This window comes from Microcebus murinus, chromosome 16 (genome assembly GCF_040939455.1).
Source record: "Microcebus murinus isolate Inina chromosome 16, M.murinus_Inina_mat1.0, whole genome shotgun sequence".
Classification (NCBI taxonomy): Eukaryota; Metazoa; Chordata; class Mammalia; order Primates; family Cheirogaleidae; genus Microcebus; species Microcebus murinus.
This window is the reverse complement of record NC_134119.1, coordinates 62,970,291-62,989,649: the sequence shown is the minus strand read 5'-3', so window position 1 is coordinate 62,989,649 and position 19,359 is coordinate 62,970,291. Positions and strand designations below refer to the sequence as shown.

The window sequence follows — 19,359 nt, the reverse complement described above, 5'->3', positions numbered from 1 at the left end:
CGATTTCCCAGAGTGCACCTGGCTCCAGTAGACTAAGTGGGCGACTGGTCTCTGTTTCCCATCAGCACAGAACTGCACAGCTCAGGGCCGGACTGGCTATAGTGGAGTGAGTGTGAGGCTGTTTCCCAAAGTGCTTTGGGGCCCGCCCTTGGTATGGTCGGCTGACAGATTACCCAGGACTCTATTTCCCAACGTGCAGCGCGACCCGTCATCCCCGCGGCGTCCTCTGAGGCCTTTGCGGACTTCATTTCCCAGCGTGCCACGCGGGCCCCCGTGCGGACCGGGGGCGGTGACGGCGGCGCAGACGACAGTCGGACTGCATCTCCCGGCGTGCCCCGCGGCGGGCGCTGGGCCGGAGCCGGAGCCCGAGCGGCGCGGCCTGGAAGAGGCCGGAGCCCGGGAGAGGCGGCGGCAGCGGCGGCAGCAGCGGCGGCGGGGACAGCCCGGGCAGCCCGAGCCCCGCGGCCTGGGCCTGTGCTCGGCGCCATGAGCGGCAGCGGGCCTTCGGGAGGCGGCCCTGGGGGCTCGGGCCGGGCGCGGACCAGCTCGTTCGCGGAGCCAGGCGGCGGAGGCGGAGGCGGCGGAGGCGGCCCCGGGGGTTCGGCCTCTGGCCCTAGCGGCACCGGCCTCGGGAAGCAGTCGGTCGGGGCCATGGGTGGGGGCGTGGGGGCCTCAAGCTCCGGAGGTGGCCCCAGCGGCAGCGGCGGAGGAGGCAGCGGCGGCCCTGGCGCGGGCACTAGCTTCCCGCCGCCCGGAGTGAAGCTGGGCCGTGAGTACTAGCAGTGCCCGTGTGGGGAGGTGATCGGGATTCCAAAGCTCTTAAAACGGTGATCAGGTTCTTTCATATGCCTACATAGGAGCTCGAGGTCACTATTCCTCAACACTAGGATCTGAGCTCTCTTCCTCCCAGAAAAAGGGGTTTGGGGGTTACTGTCTCATGGAGTTTAGGGTCAGAATTACTAACACTCAAAGAAACAAGGGTTACAAGTCTCTATTCTTCCAGTATCGAGGTCTTGGGTCCTTGAGTCTTAAAAATGGGGCTCTGACGTTGCCATCCATTAGGGAACAGGATCAGAGGTCATAGTCGTTTGCAGATGGGGATCTAAGGTTATGGTCCCCTAAGAGAACAAGAATAAAATCACCCCCCTAAAAGGGGAATCTGCTTTTGCTGTCTTTTAGAGGATGGGGATTTGGAGTGAATATCACTTAGAAGCAGGAATTTGGGGTTACTGTGTCCCCAAAGAACAGGGTCAGGGTTTTCCAAACCTGGTACTCAGATCATATTCCCTTTTAAAACACAAGGTCTGGCATCATTACCCACCTAAAATGTATAAAGCTGTACCATCAATGGTCAAAGTTAATAGCTGTTGCTTCTTAGAAATGAAGATAGATTGGGAGTTAGCATATTCTTCAAACCAAGCCCATAGTCACTGTTCTAAAACACATGGCTTGGTGAGCTTTTTTAATAAAAATGGAATAGAGGCAGAGTGGGTCAGTTTCCCATAGAATATGGGTCTGAGATTATACTTTATTATAATGATCATTCCAGGTTATGGTGTCATTGACTCTGAAAAGAATAGTGATGTAGGGTCATCTCTCTCCAAAAGAACGTGTCACCGGCCCCTCAAAATGGATTTGGTTCAGTTCCCCAAAGAAAAGGGATCACTATCCCCTAAGAATTGCACCAAAGTACCATTCAGAGAATGGGAGTTGGAATTGTAGCTTTCCTTCAAATGACTGAGACAGGAACAGCCCCTGGATAATAGAGATCACACCATTCTCAGGATTTGGTGCCTGTCCATTAGAGACCATCCACATACAGGGAGGGGTCTGGTGTTCTGGACCACACCTATGAGGAGGTCAGGTCAGTGCCTTCTCTAACCCCAAAGTACCAAAAAGTGAGGGGCAAGGAACTAGTACACATAGTAGAAGAAGAAATTCATTTCTTGAAAAACTGCTGCAAATGTTAAAAAAAAAGAAAAAAAAAAAAAAAGAAATTCATTTCTGTCACCAAGAACCAGTGGTGAAGTTACCAGCTCCACCACAGGAAGACTTAGAGGTCAATATCCTCCAGGTTGTGAGAAACTTTAGTGCTTTCCTAAAGTAGGAGTATCTTGGGGTTATTTCTCCCTTAAGAGGAAGAGGTTAGGCCAAGCTTTCCCCAAACAGGAGGGTCCAGAGGGCAGTAGGCCCAGAGTGGATGGATTCAATATCTTGGGGATGTTGGTGTCTCCCAGTATCAAGAGGGACCAGTGATTTGCTGCTTCCTAGAAGTGGAAATTAAGGGTTGCTAACCCTTGAACAGCAGAGGTTTAAGTGTCAATATCCTCCCATTTGGGATTAGGGTTCCCTGAGGGAAGAGAGGAAAGGTCACTGGGAGGGTTCCAGCAGCCACTTTTCCTCAAAGAGGAGGAAGGGACAAAGAGGTCCCCAAAGAGCTTCTTCCGGAGATTTCCCTTTCTTACAACTCTGGGATGGGGTAATGGCCAGACAGGAAAGGTCAGTGGATTATGTATCCCCTTTGTTCCCCAGGTGACAGTGGGAAGGTGACCACAGTGGTAGCCACCTTAGGCCAAGGCCCAGAGCGCTCCCAAGAGGTGGCTTACACAGACATCAAAGTGATTGGCAATGGCTCATTTGGGGTTGTGTACCAGGCACGGCTGGCAGAGACCAGGGAATTGGTCGCCATCAAGAAGGTTCTCCAGGACAAGAGGTTCAAGGTAGCTCGGGAGGAATGGGGACAAGGAGGTTTGGGGACTGGGCATGACTGGTGGGAGAGCCCCAGCAGGAGAGTTCGAGTCTGGGGTTTCAAAAGGATCTGAATGTGGGCCAGAGGAGAAAGGGGCTAAAGAAAGAAATGAGGAGAAGAAATCTCTTCTTTGTGTGGAAGGTGTGGGAAATGTGGGTTTAGGAGAGTCCAGAGCTGACATTGGGCATTTGTAAGTGTAAGTGCTTTATAGGCAGGTCTTGTTTAACTTAAGTAAAGATTCTCTGAGGGTAGGTGCTGTTGTTATGCCCATTTTAAGTGTAAAGGGACAGAAACACTCGGATAAGAGAATTATCTGAGGTCATATAGCGTCAAGACTAGAATCTGGCCTGATTCCCAAGCATTCTACTTTAACCTCTTGGTTACACTTCTCCCAGAGGAAAAAGGAAACTGGCAGGGTCGATGCAGGTGGTTCTGAAGGTCGTGTTGTGTACAGGTGTTTGGCCAGTGCAGGACGGGATGGAGGTGCCCCGTGAGCTAGCGGAGGCCCAGAGAATTAGGAGATGGAGAAGATGGAAGTTGAGGAAAAATTGATGTTTGAAGGACTAGCATCTGGAGCCTAGGCTAGTCTGGATGCTGGAGGACCGAGCCTAGCTGTAAGGGAGCCAGGCCAGGGCCTGGGTCTTGGCAGGGAGAATGCACGGGCAGGAGGAACTGCGGGGTGTCCGTCAGAATTTGAGTTCTGGAAGTGAGAGGGACCTGGGGGCAGGGAGTTTCTAGGCCCCAGAAGGGAATAGAGAATGGGGCCTTCTGGGAAGAGGTGAGGCCTGGAGTCTGGGGCTCAGGAACGTGTCTAGAGTCTAAGGACCCAGATGCTTTGAGGGGAAGCAATAGAGAGTGGTGGGGACTGGGGTGAACTGAATGGCTACTGCTTGTCTATTGTTGCTTGTGCCACATAGGACAGTAGGCCTCATGTGGCCACATCATCTGATTTTTCAAAAGAAGCTGAAAACTAGATTTGTATGTGAAGCCATTTGATTTTTAAATATCAGTAATAAATTGAAATTTTGAAGAAAAGTGGGCTGAAGAAAGCACATTTGTGGTCTGGCCTTCAGCCATGAGGCCTTCAGCTTGTATGGGAAGGGAGCGGACTGGGGGGTAAGGATTGCCCCAGAGGGGCCTGGAGCTGGGGCATTGGGCGTAGCTGCCTAGCTGTATGGACAGGAATAGGGGAGTAGGGCTGTGGTGAGGGGTGCCAGGGAGGGGAGGCAGACAGAGTTGGTTGTATTCTGAGGCAATTCTCCCTTTGCCTCCAAGAACCGAGAGCTGCAGATTATGCGTAAGCTGGACCACTGCAATATTGTGAGGCTGAGATATTTTTTCTACTCCAGTGGGGAGAAGGTGAGACCTTGGAGTGGGGGGAAGTGGGGGGGCACCAGGGTTTCTCCACCTGGGCTTCGCCCATTTTCCCACCCACCTTTCCCATGAGTGCCAGTCCTCCCACAGTTCCCTACACACCTTCCTTCCCTGCTTCCTCACTCCTCTCACAGTGCCTCATACCTCTTCTTTGCTCTCTGCAGAAGGACGAGCTTTACCTAAATCTGGTGCTGGAATTTGTGCCCGAGACAGTGTACCGGGTGGCCCGCCATTTCACCAAGGCGAAATTGACCATCCCCATCATCTATGTCAAGGTAGGCAGGCAGGCTGTTGTGGCCCAGGCTCACAAAGTCAGGGACTCTGGAGCCTTCTGCTTTTTGTTGGTTCCTTTATCCTCTAAGTACATGTTGGTCTCTGGAGGCTCTGTGTTCCCTGCCCTTACCCCCGTGACCCCCAGTGATGGAGCTTGCTAAACACAGGGGAGGGCCAAGGGCAGACTGAATCAGGGAGGCAGCCTGACCAGGGGACTGAGGAGGTTGCAAGGTACCTGCTCAGGTCCCTACTGGGAGCTCAGTGACACCAGGGGTGTTGGGGTTAGCTCAGGATAAGGGGGTGCACGGTAGGGACCAAGAATGCAGAGGGGGAGCTGCTGAGGTCAGAGTCCAGGCCTTCAGAGCCTTGGTGAGGGGGTAGGTGGGAAGGAGGTTTGGAGGAAGGTTAGTATCCACAGAGCCTGGAATGCATATGCATCCATCGACTGTGCAGGCTCATTCTCCATTGCCTGGCACTGTGCTCTGGGTGTTAAAGATCCTCAGGAGGTGTTTGAATGAATGAATGAATGAATGATGCCCAGGGATGATGTGAAGAACAGAGGCTGGAGCAGCCTGCTGCATTGGAAGGAGGTGGGTGGGTTTTGTTTGTTAGAAGCTGCTTGGGCAGCGGTTCCTGCTGGCTTTAAGTGCCCCAAACCTGGGTGAGCTAATGGAATTTCTACCAGTGGTTGTTGCTGTTGGACCTCACCTTGGAGGGCAGTTCTCTGGTTTGGTGACTCTATCCTGTGGCTACCTGGGGCACATACTGGTGATTCCACTGACCGAGACCCAAGCCCTGCCCTCGATGAGCTCTCAATTTGGTAGGGTAGACAAGCACTGTTACAGAACACCATGAAACCAACTAGGTACTGTCATGCTAGAGGGAGCACAGGCTCTTCTGCAAATAGAGGAAGCCCGCAGCCTAGCCTGGTTTAGGAGTGAGAAGGATCAAGCATGGCTTCCAGGAGGAGACCAGGCACAGGGCGAGGAAGTGGCATCTGTGGCTGAAGGGAATGGGAACGAGGGAGGAGGGGGCCTCGGAAGTAGCCCTGTGTGCCATGGAGAAATGGAGCCATTATTATAGGCCAGGCCCTAGTCTAGGCCGTGGGGGATGCAGCATTGCCCAAAACTCGAAGATGCTCTCAAGGCACTTCTGTTCTAGTCAGTGGGAGGAGAGCAGCAGGGGAATGGAGCTGGAGAGGGTGCTGGCTCAGGGGGAGTTTCCACTGTCAGGTGAAGGAGGCTGAGCCTTCCCCAGAGCCAGTGGTTTTTGGTGAGGGGGAAGCCGAGTGCCTCATTCCTGCCTGCTTTATGACAAGGCCTTCCTATGCGTCTCTTATGCAGCAGGCTTCTGCCAGAGGGCGTGATTAAAGCAGCGGTTCTTAAACCGTGGTCCTAGGACCAGCACCAGCACTGAAGGGCTTGTTGTGAATGCCCCATTCTGAATTCACTGATCAGAAAACTCTGGGTGTGGGGCCCAGCAGTCTCTGTTTTAACAAGTTTTCCAAGTGACTGGTGTACAACAAAGTTTGAGAACCAAGGGTTTCAAAGAAGGGCTTCCCTGAAGCTGCAGGGGCAGCAGGAAGAGTGGCCTGGAAGGGCTCTGCAGGCCGAGACAGTGGTACAGTGGTGTGTTGTCTGGGAATGGCTGGGTTGATGTCCTACTGTCCTGTGCCTGCCCCAGGTGTACATGTACCAGCTCTTTCGGAGCTTGGCCTACATCCACTCCCAGGGTGTGTGTCACCGTGACATCAAGCCCCAGAACCTGCTGGTGGACCCCGACACTGCTGTCCTCAAGCTCTGCGATTTTGGCAGGTGGGCCTGACCTGGGGCGTGCTGGGTGGCTGAAGAGGCAGGAGCAACTCCAACTGACCCTTGCCTTGTGTTTACCCCTCCCGTCTCTTCCCACAGTGCAAAGCAGTTGGTCCGGGGGGAGCCCAACGTCTCCTACATCTGTTCTCGCTACTACCGAGCCCCGGAGCTCATCTTTGGAGCCACTGATTACACCTCGTCCATTGGTCAGAGTTAGGGAGGGATGGGGTGGGGAATGACAGTCTTGGCAGGTTTTGAGTTCTTTTTGTGTGCTGTGTGCCAGGCTGGGTGATAAAAGCTTAATGTCTGTTCTCCTCCTCAGTCCTCACAAACTTGGGAGGTTGACGCTACTGTATGCTCATTTTACAGAGGAGCAATCTAAGGCTTAGCGCCGTGAGGCCACTGTCCTCACTGCCGGGACCGGGCAGGGCTGGGATTTGAAAGCTGACCTGACTCCGGAGTCCATACCAGCTCTGGAGCTTCCCAGTCAGCCTTCTGTCCTGAGCTGGGGGGAGGGGCTGGCGGTGACCTTGGGGGAGCTGGGAGGCAAGGCTCTGCCACTGTGAAGGTGCAGCCTGCTCCCAGGGCCTCTGTCTTTTCCTGTTGGAGGGAATGACAGTGCCACCTTCCAGGCATGAGGGGCAAGCTGAAACGAGGGAATGCATGTGAAAGTTTGATAGAGAACATTCATCAGCAGCGTGAGGGAATGTGTAGTCCTTAGGTATGAGCTTGTGCTGTAGGGGTCAAGGTACAGACCAGGGAGGGGTGAGGCCGCCAGGCTGCAGCTCTTGCCACTGCTGGATGAGGCTGGGAAGTGAAAAGGGCAGTCCAGGATTGAAGGCTTTACTTTCCTGTGGCCCAAAGAACACAGGTGCCTGTTAGCAGGTTTGGGCCTAGTTTGGTTTGTCCTCCATGGCTAGAGGCAGAGGAAGAACTCACTGGGGTCTCTTAGCAGATAGAGGCCATGAGGGCTGGAAACATACCTAGGCCGGAGCGTGCAGCGAAGTCAGGCAGACCTGGAGGTTCAAGGTCAGGCTTGTGTTCTTAAGCTGTGTATGACCTTGGGCCAGGTGCTTCATCTCTGAGTTGAGAAAATGGAACTCCTGACACCTCTCAGGATGGCCGTGAGGAATAGAAACATTTGTGGGGTGCTGGGCTTGGTGGCCCGGATCACCTGTCCTTGACCCTCCCCCATTTCCCTCCAGATGTGTGGTCGGCTGGCTGTGTACTGGCTGAGCTCCTCCTTGGCCAGCCAATCTTCCCTGGGGACAGTGGGGTGGACCAGCTGGTGGAGATCATCAAGGTGAGGGCAGGGCCGGGGTGGGCAGAGGCAGGGCTGAAGGTAGGGGCCCTGTCTCACACTCTCTATCTCTAGGTGCTGGGAACACCAACCCGGGAACAGATCCGAGAGATGAACCCCAACTACACAGAGTTCAAGTTTCCCCAGATTAAAGCTCATCCCTGGACAAAGGTGGGGCAAGGCCAGGGGCTCAGGCAGTGTGGCTGAGGGGTGGGATCCCCTTGCAGTCCAACTTGTCTGGTGACTTGGCTTCAGAATCATGGTTGGGAGGATTTAAACAGTTATCCAGGGATCAGTAACTTTTATCAGATTTCAAAGTTTATGGGATTTTAAAAGTTGAGGACCCACAAGTAAATTCAAGATTCTCATTTTTTATGGTGGGGAAACTGGGCACTCACCTGGTACAAACTGACCCCTCCCTCAATGGCTGTGCCTAAGTTTCCTCATTTGGAAGGTAGGTTTATGGGAGGCAGGCAGCTACGCTCACCATGGGGCACCGAGACAGTGAGATTACAGGAGCATGCCAGTGCCTGAGGCCTCTCACCCTCATGACCGTGTGCACGTGTCTCCAGGTGTTCAAGTCTCGAACGCCGCCAGAGGCCATCGCGCTCTGTTCTAGCCTGCTGGAGTACACGCCGTCCTCGAGGCTCTCCCCACTAGAGGCCTGCGCCCACAGCTTCTTTGATGAACTTCGATGTCTCGGAACCCAGCTCCCCAACAATCGCCCGCTCCCGCCCCTCTTCAATTTCAGTCCTGGTGGTGAGGGCACAGCCTGGGATCTGGGGAGCAGAAGGGGCAGCCAAAGATTGTGACGAGCTTGGTGTTGAAGACAGGGTGGGGACGTGGGGGGTGGGGTGGGTGCAAGGAAGGCCTGGGGCTTGGGGAAACAGTCCCCAGATTCAGGGACAACTGAGCCTGCTTCAGTTGTGCTCAGCTGTGATTTGCCTTGTGCTGGGCTCTTTCCGGTTTTTCATTTAAAGAGGTCTATGGCTAAAAGCGTCCACAGATAGCTGGCCTTGCCAATAGCTGGGTCCCCATTTGGTGCCCCATCATAACCCTAACTAGGTCTCTGGATGCCCTGCCTCCACCCTGACTAGGTATGTCAATTCCTTTCTCTAGAACTCTCCATCCAACCATCTCTCAATGCCATTCTCATCCCTCCTCATTTGAGGTCTCCAGCGGGCACTACCACCCTCGCCCAGTCCTCACAAGGTAAGTTGGGGGCCGTCTGCTGCGGGTTAAAGCAGCATTTCTCAGCCAGAAGAATGTAGAGCTGTTCTCACAGTCGCCGAGTTTCCTGCGGGTATTTTTAAATTGGTGACATTTGGATGGCATAGAAAGCATATTTTACAACATGTGAATGGTTACCCCTATAGGGCATTATTGCCTACATTTGTATTTAAATGCTAGCTGAAAAACTAAAGAAATATGTTTGGCCTGAACAAACAAAACGTTGAATTTGTTGCCCATGTTTAAAAACTGGGCTATTTGATGTGAAAATCTAGATTTCATGTTTCTCTTGGGGGAGAAAATCAGATCACGCAGCAACGGCCTGCCTGTCCTCCCGACAGCAGTCAGCTAGGGCTGAGTCCGAGCTGCCCCTCGGTGCAGAGCCTGGCGCTCTGGTGTGTCAGTCACCATCCTGGCCCTTTGGCATTTGTGTTTGCCAGCCTGGAACTAAAGTGACAGCTTTCAACTTCTAATATAGTATCTTATATAGTATCTTACACTGAATTCCTACTCTTTGGGGGCAGGGGTTGTCTGAAAGGCAAAGGCTAACTGTCTACTCCTTCCTCCTTCCCTTCAGCTTTAACTGAGACTCAGACCGGCTCAGACTGGCAGTCGCCCGATACCACACCAACTCTCACTAACTCTTCTTCCTGAGGGCCCTGCCAGCCACCCTTCCACTTCCATCTGGGAGCCCTATGTGGGGCTGGGAGGGGGCCATAGGCCATCAAGCTCCTGCCCTGGCTGGGCCCCTAGACTAGAGGGCAGAGTTAAATGAGTCCCTGTCCCCACCTCCAGTCCCTCCCTCACCAGCCTACCCTGTGGTGGGCTTTTTAAGAGGATTTTAACTGGTTGTGGGGAGGGAAGAGACGGAAGGAAGGACAGGGGGTTGGGGGCATGAGGACCTCCTGCCTCCTTGGCCCCCTCTCCTCCCCCCAGGCCTCCACCTCCTCCAACCCCCCCCTCCTGTGTCCCTTGTAAATAGAACCAGCCCAGCCCCCATCTCCTTTTCCCTTCCCTGGCCTCCGGGTGTAAATAGATTGTTAATTTTTTTCTTAAAGAAAATGTGGATTCGCACCGTCCAACCTGGCCCCTCCCCCTCCTACAGCTGTATCTCCCCTCCTGTCCTCTGCTCCCAAGGTCTCCTCCCTCCTCATCCCACCCTGGAGGGCTGGAGGAGTGGGGAGAGCTCCTGATGTCTTAGTTTCCACAGTAAGGTTTGCCTGTGTACAGACCTCCGTTCAATAAATTATTGGCATGAAAACCTGCTTCCTGTCTGGCTGCCTCTTTCCACTGAGGTGAGGGGGGTGCCTCGGGGGCTGTTCTAGGACCAGAGTGTGCTGCATCTCAGGCAGAGGAATGCCAGGAGGCCTGAGTCCTCTAGCCCTGGCTCAGGTGCCCAACCTTCTCGTGCCTCAGCTTTCTCCTCTGCTTATGTGGTGAGGTGCTTATCGCTGCAGGGGCCTGGGAGGAGCCTGCCCCATGACCCAGCATAAATCATCTGCTTCTGCTTAGGGAGGGAGGAATTAGCATCACAGTAACCACTTAGAGAGCTGGGGATCAGAGGGGTCTAGGCCACAGAGCTTAAGTGGCAAAGTCAAGACTTGTGTCTCAGTCCAAGCTGCTGCTGCATCAGGGTCTGGGAGGGGACAGTGGATGAGGAGGGGTCATTTGGGCCAAAACTTAGCCTGTTTAGTCTCTTCGTTGGGTAGGCATGGCTGAGGGCAGAGCCCTAGAAGATCCTAAGCCTTCATTTCTGAGTCTTTAACAGGGCACCCACCTGGCCCACCTCTTAGTGAAAACCATGGGAAGGCTGGCTGGGGTAGAGAGCTGGGCTTTTCTCCTTACTTTTAAAGATGGTGGAGCCATGGGCAGAAGGAAATGGTATCTCCTCCACATGGTGCCAAGCAGTAAGGGTGGCCAGGAGGCCCCAGAAGTGAAAGGGGTCTGAGGAGGAACAACACATGTCCTCCACTGGATTCCACTTTTGAACAAAAAGGGATAAGGGTTTCAAACATGTCCCAGAGAAAGTTAAGGGACTGTTTGTGAGGGGCCTGGGCTCTCCAATCTGCTTATACCAACTCCAGGGGCATCTTTATACTCTCCAGGACAGACCCTGTCCCTCCTTTGCTTAACACCATCTGGATTTCACCTTGTCTGTACAATAAATACACAGAACAGACTGGCTGTTCTAGGAAAGAGGGAGACCTTGGGCTCCTGAGGACCCCTTCCTCCTGGCTGCTCACACATGAGGTCACTGAGGGTGTCCCTCACCCTCCCAGCCCCACAACCCCTGCCCAGGTCCGGCCTTGTCTTCTCCCTCCCGGACTATCTACAGCCACCCACTCACCCTACTCAGACCCCCAAGGAGATTTAACACCCAGTTATGAGGCCCTCCCTTCCCCTAGAACTACTCAGCCTAGCTTTCAAGGCCTTCCAAGGGCGGGGTGCGGTGGCTCACACCTGTAATCCTAGCACTCGGGGAGGCCGAAGCGGGTGGATTGCTCGAGGTCAGGAGTTCGAAACCAGCCTGAGTAAGAGCAAGACCTCGTCTCTACTATAAATAGAAAGAAATTAATTGGCCAACTAATATATATAGAAAAAATGAGCCGGGCATGATGGCGCATGCCTGTAGTCTCAGCTACTTGGGAGGCTGAGGTAGCAGGATTGCTTGAGCCCAGGAGTTTGATGTTGCTGTGAACTATGCTGACGCCACAGCACTCTCTCTAGTCTGGGCAAAGTGAGCCTGTCAAAAAAAAAAAAAAAAAAGGCCTTCTAAGGTCCAGGCCTCCCACCTGGGCAACTCCCAACTCCAGCTGCATGCTGCTTCACCTGCCTGCGCACCCTGATTTGCAGAGGCCTGGGAGGAACCTGCCCCATTGACCTGCCATAAACCATGTGGGGGGAAGGATCGTTATCCCAGGTAAGCTTCAAAAAAGACGGGAATCCTTGCCTACTCCCAAGACCTTTGATCTTTCAAGGTCCCCTCAAATTGCAACTGTTCTGTGACACTGGCTGGCTTTTCCTTCAATCGGAATGAATCTTCTGACCCCCAGCCCCTGCACAGATTTCAGCTCTCAATCACTCAACCCGTTTGTACTGGTTACAAATGTGGGCTTAAGGGACCTCCTGGGTTCAAATCTCTCAATGTCTCTGCCTAGTTGTGAGACCTTGGGCAAGTCACTGTCCTCAGTTTTTCATCTATACAACAGAGATAACACTGAGATCTACGTCACAGCCCTGTTGGGATCATAGTGCACACAATGCTAAGTGCGGTGCCTGCCTCAGCTAGGCAGTCAACTGTCCACTGTTATTGCAGTTGTGAATAACTGGACAGTCTCCAAATATACCAAGAGCTCACCCTTCTGTTGTAGGCAGTGCTATCTGCCTGGAATGTTCTTTTCTTCTTCCACTAGCAGATTCCTATTTTTTCTTCCGGGATTACCTCATCTGACTCTGAGAGTCTGATCAGGAGTCTTTGACTTTGGATCTCCCACCATGAAGGTCTGTTCCCTGCTCTAGGATACTGCTGTCTCTGCACAGCCCCACAACAGTCCTAAGAACTCCTAGGCCTGACTCATTTCTGACCCCAGCATTGCCTAGAATATGGGAGGGAGGCCTTAGGACACACAAGCTATTAATAAATGAATCAATGAGACACATTCAGAGAACAAGCCATCTGTACTTGTGTGAGCTTCTCCTACCAGACTGTGCGTACCTCCTGAGGGCAGAGCCTGTGTCTGACTCATTCTTGGGGCTCCAGCATCACCCAGTCTGGAGCAGAATGCCTGAGTACCTGCGGATTTCCTTCCACATTGTCAAAATTGATATGAAGTCAAGTGCCTTCCTCCCCCAGGCAGAGCCCAGTCCTGGGTGCCCAAAGTCCAGGGATGGCAAGGGCTGGGTGGGGGGCAGGCAAAGGATCTTAAGAGGTATATGAGAGTCCCCAGCACAGACCTGGCACGCGGTCAGTGCTCAGTAAAGATTACCTGACGTTGCTGGGCACCAGGGTGATGCAGTGCAAAGAGCCTTGGCAAACCCCACTTTATAACACAGCAGGGTGACCTGGTATAGATCATGTCGCATCTCGGAGCTTCGGTTTCCCCTTAGGCAGAGAAAGATGACAAGAGGACCTAGCAGGTTATTCTGAAGTGTCAGTGGCTAAAAGAGGTCAGGGTGGACCCTGGCACATAGTGGGTGCCAGATCAGCTTGCCAGAGGGGCGTCCTCTCTCTTCTGGAGGTATCCACACTCACTGTTGCAACCAAAACCTTTTATTGTTGTTCCTCAGCTGTGTCACACGAAGGCTGTGTCCAATTGCAATAGCCCGCTCGCTTCGCTGGCCCCCAGTGCAGCCTGGCACAGCTGCAGCGTGTCTTCAAGTGCCAGTGGCTGGGACGTCTCAATGATGGCGATGGTCTCCCCCAACTCTGTGCACATGATAGTCTGCTGGGGCTCAGGGGGCGGGGCAGGAGGTGGTGACCTGGGAGGCTGCAGTGTCATAGTCCGGGCTCGGGCATGGACCCGCTGGTGCAGTCGCAGGCCTGCCATGGCGCGGAACCAGCGGCCACAGGTCCCACAGTAGTAGGGGCTTTTGTTGTAGAGACCGGTAATGGGGAGGCGGGGGGCCCGGGCAAAGGCGACTGGCCGCAGGTGCAGCCGCCGGTGCTGCTGCAGGTTGGAGCTCTGAGTGAAGCGCTTGCCACAGTCCATGCACTGGTAGGGGCGCACGCCTGTGTGGGTCAGCTGGTGGCGGCTGAGGTTGGCCAAAGAAGCAAAGGTTTTGCCACATGAGTGGCACTGGAAGGGCCTCTCACCTGTGTGTGTCCGCAGGTGGTTGCGCACATGGATCAGTTTCTTGAAGCCCTTGCCACAAACCCCGCAGCGGTGCCGCCGTTCAGGGGGCCCATGTACCGCTCGCCGGTGCCGGGAAAGTCGGGAAGCCGAGGCGAAGGACTTAGAGCACTGTGGACAGGGCAGCTGGGCAGGTGGGGCCGGGGGCGGGGGCCGTGGAGTGGACTCGGCTGGAGCTGGGGAGGCTGCTGCTGCCATGGGAGGCACCCCGCTTTTGCCAGAGTGAGTGCGCCTATGGTAGAGGAACTTGGTCATGTTGCTGAATGTCTTGCCGCAGCGACAGCGATGCAATGGGTTGGCAGTGTGGGCCCGCCGGTGGGCCACCAATGTGAGTTCTGTGCCAAAGCCACGGCCACAGTCCACACAGAGGTAGCGGGCTTCACCGCGGTGCAGCCGAAGGTGCTGCTCTAGCGAGGCTGCTTTCTTGAAGACCTTGGAGCAAGTCGTACACTCGTGTGTGCCACCTACATGAGCCCGCCCATGAGCCAGCAGCCGGTTGGCTGAGCTGAAGCTGCGCTGACACTGACTGCAGTGGAAGGGGTGGGTTGCTGATGCTGGGCCACGAGATGCCCGCCGGTGTCGTCGGCGTGCCCCTGCTGAGGTCTGGTGCTGGGGACAATCCCCACAGCCCTGGACCCAGCCGGCTGTGGACTTGTCACCTCCCATAACACCATCATCCACCTCTGCCACCACATCTTCCTCATCGTCTGTCTCTTCATCATCTTCTTCATCCTCATCTTCCTCCTCCTCCTCCTCCTCTAGCCCATTACGCTCTTCTTTCTCTAGGGAGTCAAAGTGGGTGCCTTGATGCTCCAAGAACTCCTCAGGGGTGGCACAGAGAGTAGAACACTCAGGACACTCATAGGGCTCCATCTTGACTTCGGGGGGTGGAGGCGGTGGTGTTGGGGGAGGCAAAGGAGGTAGCACTAGTGGCTCAGCTGCTGCGGCAGAGAGGTGCAGGGCCTTGCGATGAGCCACCCACAGTTCAGGCGAGGGGAACAGCACCTGGCAGTCCCCACACTGGTATTGGATCTGGCTTGCAGACTCTCGGAGGTGGGCGTCTTGGTGGGCCAGGAGCTCACAAGGGGAGAGGATGAGCTGGCTGCATTCTCCACACTGGAAAGGCCCTTCCTCAGTGCCTGGCATGAGCTGTGGCGCCAGGCCAGCATCCTGGGTGGTCAGTGCCTCTTCCTCTGAGACAGCGAGCATATGCTGCTCCTGGTGCGAGAGGACTTCCTCCAGCGTGTTATAGAGGCCGCCACACTCGGAGCACATGAACTGGTGGTGCTGGAAGAAAAGGGATGAAGCAAGGGCCTCCCCCGGTGTCATCTCAGTCACCTCAGTCGACATCTCTGTCATCTCCCCTGACATGGGCGTTGACATTTCTACTGTCCCTGGTGACATCTGTGTTGGCATCTCAGCCACCTCAGCCACCACGTCTGCCATTGTGGGGATGACAGCCTGGAGAAAGAGCGGTGGAAGCTGGTGAGGCACCAGGAACCTGAGAGGAGAGGAGGCAATCTCATGAGTTTGCCTGCCCATCCCGTTACTTACCAGCTGCTACCAGTCAAGAAGTCTTACTGCAATGTTTATGCCTCAGTCTTCGATGATCTTGTGTCTCTGAGCCTATACACGCCCCATGGCAGTCAGGCATCTGACTGAAAGAGAGAAAGGAGAGAAAGCACTTCTCAGCCTGGCCTCTGATACTGCCCTCTTCACCCAGAAGGCAAGTCATACCCTTTTTGAGAACACAACAGCCTTTGCCTGCTGTGTAGTTTCCTCTTTGTGCAATACCTTTCTTCCTTCTCTTAGCATACAGAGGTACACTAAAGTGTTTAAGAACATAGGCCCTGCCTGGGCTGGGTGTGGTAGCTCATAGCTCACATCTGTAATCCTAGCACTTTGGGAGGCTGAAGCAGGAGGATGGCTTCAGCTCAGGAATTTGAGATCAACCTGAGCCAAGAATGAGACCCAGTCTCTACTAAAAATAGAAAAATTAGCTGGTGTGGTGGCACGTGCCTGTAGTCCCAGCTCCTTGGGAGGCTGAGGCAGGAGGACTGCTTGAGCCCAAGAGTTGGAGGTTGCTGTAGTTAGGCTGACACCATGGCACTCTAGTCTTGGCAACAGAGCAAGACCCTGTCTCTCAAAAACAAAAAACAAAAACATAGGGCCTGGAACCAGACTGCTCTTGACTTAAATCTGAGCTCTACCACTTATTTCCTCTCTCTGAGATTATTTTCTCACCTGTAAAATGGGGCTAAAAGTAGTACTGACACAAAGTCCTTGGTACTTGTTAAAAGTTAGCTATAACCATTACCTGTAGTTTTCCAGAAAGTTTGTTTTTGGACATTAAGTCTTTAATGCTGCTAATCCCTCTGCCAAAAAAGTTCTGTCCTTTTTTTGTCTGGCAAACTCCTACCCAGCACCTCTTTTGTAAGCCTTCTCTGACAACATCTCTACATGCTTAGGGTGGTAGCCATTCCTTCCTCCTTGGGGTTCCTGTGGTATCCTGTGCCACCTCTAACACAACAAATATCATAAGCTTGGGATGGCATCTCTGTACCCCTCACTGGACTAAGAGAGCTTGTGGGTCTGATTCATTGTAGGAGCTCTAGTTACCAACAAAACCAAGACCAGGGACAAGAATTTTAACTTTCAAACTTCACTCTATGTGTCCCATCTCCCCTTTTACTTGTGTAAGCTCAACCCAACCCAGGCCCCTTCACACAGCAGGGGCTCGGAGTCCATTCAGCAAATAAATGACTGTCCCCTCCCAGGCCTGGCAGCTAATTTTGTGAATCCAATCTCCATCTTCTTTATCTCTTCTTCACCTCATTTGTTAGTCCCTGAGGACAGATGGAGTTTAGCTTACAGACCTGTATGTAGAAGTTTCTCATATTAAGCTCCCAGAGGGCAGGGATTTTAGCCTGTTCATCACTGGGGTATTTCCAGTGCCAAAAAAATGCCCAACACACAGCAGGCACTCAGATAGTGAATGAATGATGCTCCTTCAGGAAGTGAGGCCCTGGGAGTTTAACTGTCTCTGTGTCCATTCCACTTCTACCTGACCAATTCTCCAATTAGACATGAATTCCCACAATATATAGCCCAGTATAGACTCTGCTTTCTTTTTTTTTTTTTTTGAGACAAGAGTCTCGCTTTGTTGCCCAGGCTAGAGTGCAGTGGCATCAGCCTAGCTCACAGCAACCTCAAACTCCTGGGCTCAAGCGATCCTCCTGCCTCAGCCTCCCAAGTAGCTGGGACTATAGGCATGCGCCACCATGCCCAGCTAATTTTTTCTATATATATTAGTTGGCCAATTAATTTCTTTCTATTTTATAATAGAGACCGGGTCTTGCTCTTGCTCAGGCTGGTTTCGAACTCTTGACCTCGAGCAGAGCAATCCGCCCGCCTCGGCCTCCCAGAGTGCTAGGATTACAGGTGTGAGCCACCACCCCCAGCCTAGACCCTGCTTTCTGTTGGTGTCCAATGAATGTTCCTTGAGTAAGTGAGTCACTAAAAGTCCAGAAGCTAAACTTTCTTTAGATACTATTTCAACTCCCTCACTAATTTTTGAGTTGCCATAGTCCTGCACACAACAGTTATTCCATAAAAGATCTTCCTGAGATTACTCAACCTGGGGCCCAAGAATTCCATTTTTCCTTGTTTACAGCCCCACTCCAAACAGAGAACTTCCTTCCGGCCAGGCCTGGTGCCTGCTGCAAAGCTTGCACAAAACAGGCACCAAATAAATGTCTCTCTAGAAGGCAGCCCGAGAGGCCTAAAATCTGCATTTTCCTTGTCTACATTCCCCTTTCCCAATCTTGTTTGCGAATGACTCAGGGGAGAAATGGGGATTTTCATACAGTAGATCAATTAGTTCTTCCAGGAACGAACCCCTACCAGGGACCAGGAAGTTCAACTTTCCCGCTGCACAACCCTTTTCTTCTACCAGACTCATCTCAGCAGCCCGAGAGCTCCCTGCAGGGCGTTGGGGTTAGGGTGGGGGGCGAACTCAAGCTTAGGGTCCTGCACACCTCAGCTCAACCAACGCTCCGGGGCATACAGGAAGGAGCGCTCTCCTGCCACCCAGCGCTGCTCCCGCCCTAGCGCAGGCCCCAAAGCTTTTAGACCTCTGGTGTCCCCTGCGTTCTCCCTCCGCGCACTCCGTACGCCCAGAGCTCTCTTCCCCGGCCCACCCCGCGGCGCCCTCACCCGTTTCTTTCGCCTCCTGCAGCCCCTGCGCCTCTTGACACAGACCCTTGGCTCCAAGCGTGTAGGACCCCTCACTATCCACACCTCCCATTGGGCGGCGCCCTTACCCGTGGCGGCCAATCAGAACCGGTAGCGCAGGGCACGCGCCCTTGCGCCTGCGTGTTGACGCTCAGGCGGGGCTCCAGGAGTTCTCCACGCACACATCTGTGCCCTATGGGCGGGGCTTGGGGCGAGGAGAAGCGCCTGCGCAGTTCTCCCTGGCCGCTCCTTTCCTAGCCTCTGAAAGTTCAGTAGAAAGAAGGGGGCAGTCTGGGAGAGCGCGGGCCTGTGCAGTGGACTGGGCGGCGGGAGACCTTGACAGATGTCATTTCATAGCTGAAGAGACTGAGCATCTCTGAGAGCAAAGCTTTGGAGCTAGACACACTTGGGGTACTTCTCCTCTCCCTGCCTCAGTTTTACTGGTGTAAAGTGGGCTTGAGTCGCATCCACCTCAAAGGCTGTTGAGGGGATTGGATGATGTCACACATGTAAAAGCACTAAGCACAGGGCCTACTACACTGCGGGTGTTCACTATGACCCATCTAACAAGGACGTAATCCCTCCTAGTTTGTAAAATTGCTTTCCAGTTCCTCCTACTCTTCGTTTGATTCAATGGTAGTCGCTTATCTGGCGCCCGCTGTGTGTCCGGCCCTGGAGTGTGCTTCCGTAGGTGACCATTGCCATCCATCTCTTTCACGAGTAGGGAAACTGAGGCCCAGAGAAGAGATGGGAAGGGATTCTTCTGAGGCCACTGCTACAGACCAAGCAGAGCCAGTGCTGGGTCAGTGCCAGGCAGAACCCAGGTCTCCTGCCTACCAAGGGGAGATAATTGCGGGGTTAGGAACTGGTCGGGGAGGGGACCTATCTTAAGCATACTCAGGCCCTGACTTTGAGTCACCTAAGTGCAGGGCGGGGCGGCTGTCACACCCAAGGCCCCGTGGCTAGGGGACTCTACGCTGACTTCCCCTACAGACCTGCTCTAGTTGGTGCAGGTTAGGGAAGGGGCATCTGGGGCGTTCTGTGACCTTAGAGGTGCTGTTCTGATCCTGAGTGAGGATGTCTGACTGTGATGAAGGGTCATGATGGATGCCATTGGGGGATGCACAGTCGGGGTGGAGGAGTCTATTGTGATTTGGTAGGAGGTGTCAGTATGAGATGAGGGAGTCTTGGTCTCTATTAGGGGAAGAAACTCATAGATGGGGGCGGGGTTTCTGTTGAATAGGGGGAATGTTCCAGTTGGGATCATGAGACATCACAGTTGAGATGTAGGTTCCTGGTTGCCACTAGGAGTGAGGAACAATCTAATGGAGGAGGAGTGTCCAGGTCCCGATCATAAGAGGCCCAGGCACCCCCGGGAGCCAGGCATGTTGTGATTGTGGTCCTTTGCCACAGGCAGCTGGGGGCAGTGGTAATGTGGGCGTCTAGGTCGTGATGACGAGGGAGCTGTAGTCCATGGGAAGAATAATTCCAACAGGTCGTGACATTGGGGCTACAGGGACCCGGTGGCTTAAGTCACCC

At 53.7% G+C, this 19,359-nt stretch overlaps 2 protein-coding genes across 3 annotated transcripts; one reads left to right on the top strand and one right to left on the bottom strand.

Annotated features, from left to right (window-relative positions):
* Positions 1-302: 302 nt before the first annotated feature.
* GSK3A (glycogen synthase kinase 3 alpha) lies at positions 303-10,002 on the top strand. Its single transcript, XM_012758521.2, has 11 exons — positions 303-769; positions 2,533-2,720; positions 4,025-4,108; positions 4,288-4,398; positions 6,080-6,210; positions 6,307-6,413; positions 7,413-7,510; positions 7,583-7,678; positions 8,080-8,266; positions 8,627-8,719; positions 9,315-10,002. The coding sequence occupies exons 1-11, from the start codon at positions 487-489 to the stop codon at positions 9,389-9,391; spliced, it is 1,455 nt and encodes a 484-aa protein (XP_012613975.1). The 5' UTR covers positions 303-486; the 3' UTR covers positions 9,392-10,002.
* A 2,394-nt stretch (positions 10,003-12,396) lies between these two features.
* ZNF526 (zinc finger protein 526) lies at positions 12,397-17,907 on the bottom strand. 2 transcript variants are annotated; one of them, XM_012758507.2, is made up of 3 exons: positions 17,803-17,907; positions 15,142-15,245; positions 12,397-15,048 (listed from the first exon to the last, which is right to left on the bottom strand). In XM_012758507.2, exon 3 carries the CDS (start codon positions 15,031-15,033, stop codon positions 13,030-13,032), a length of 2,004 nt encoding a protein of 667 aa, XP_012613961.2. In that variant the 5' UTR covers positions 15,034-15,048; positions 15,142-15,245; positions 17,803-17,907; the 3' UTR covers positions 12,397-13,029. The 2 variants fall into 2 exon arrangements, with proteins under 2 accessions (XP_012613961.2, XP_075849240.1); XM_075993125.1 differs by lacking the exon at positions 15,142-15,245 and having other exon boundaries at positions 12,397-15,088.
* Positions 17,908-19,359: the final 1,452 nt, after the last annotated feature.

Excerpts from the sequence above, each read along its gene's own strand:
- GSK3A (XM_012758521.2), top strand. The coding sequence starts at position 487 with ATGAGCGGCAGCGGGCCTTCGGGAGGCGGCCCTGGGGGCTCGGGCCGG. Across the intron at positions 6,211-6,306 it reads AAGCTCTGCGATTTTGGCAG|TGCAAAGCAGTTGGTCCGGG; the intron begins GTGGGCCTGACC and ends CTCTTCCCACAG. Across the intron at positions 7,511-7,582 it reads AGCTGGTGGAGATCATCAAG|GTGCTGGGAACACCAACCCG; the intron begins GTGAGGGCAGGG and ends CTCTATCTCTAG.
- ZNF526 (XM_012758507.2), bottom strand. The coding sequence starts at position 15,033 with ATGGCAGACGTGGTGGCTGAGGTGGCTGAGATGCCAACACAGATGTCA.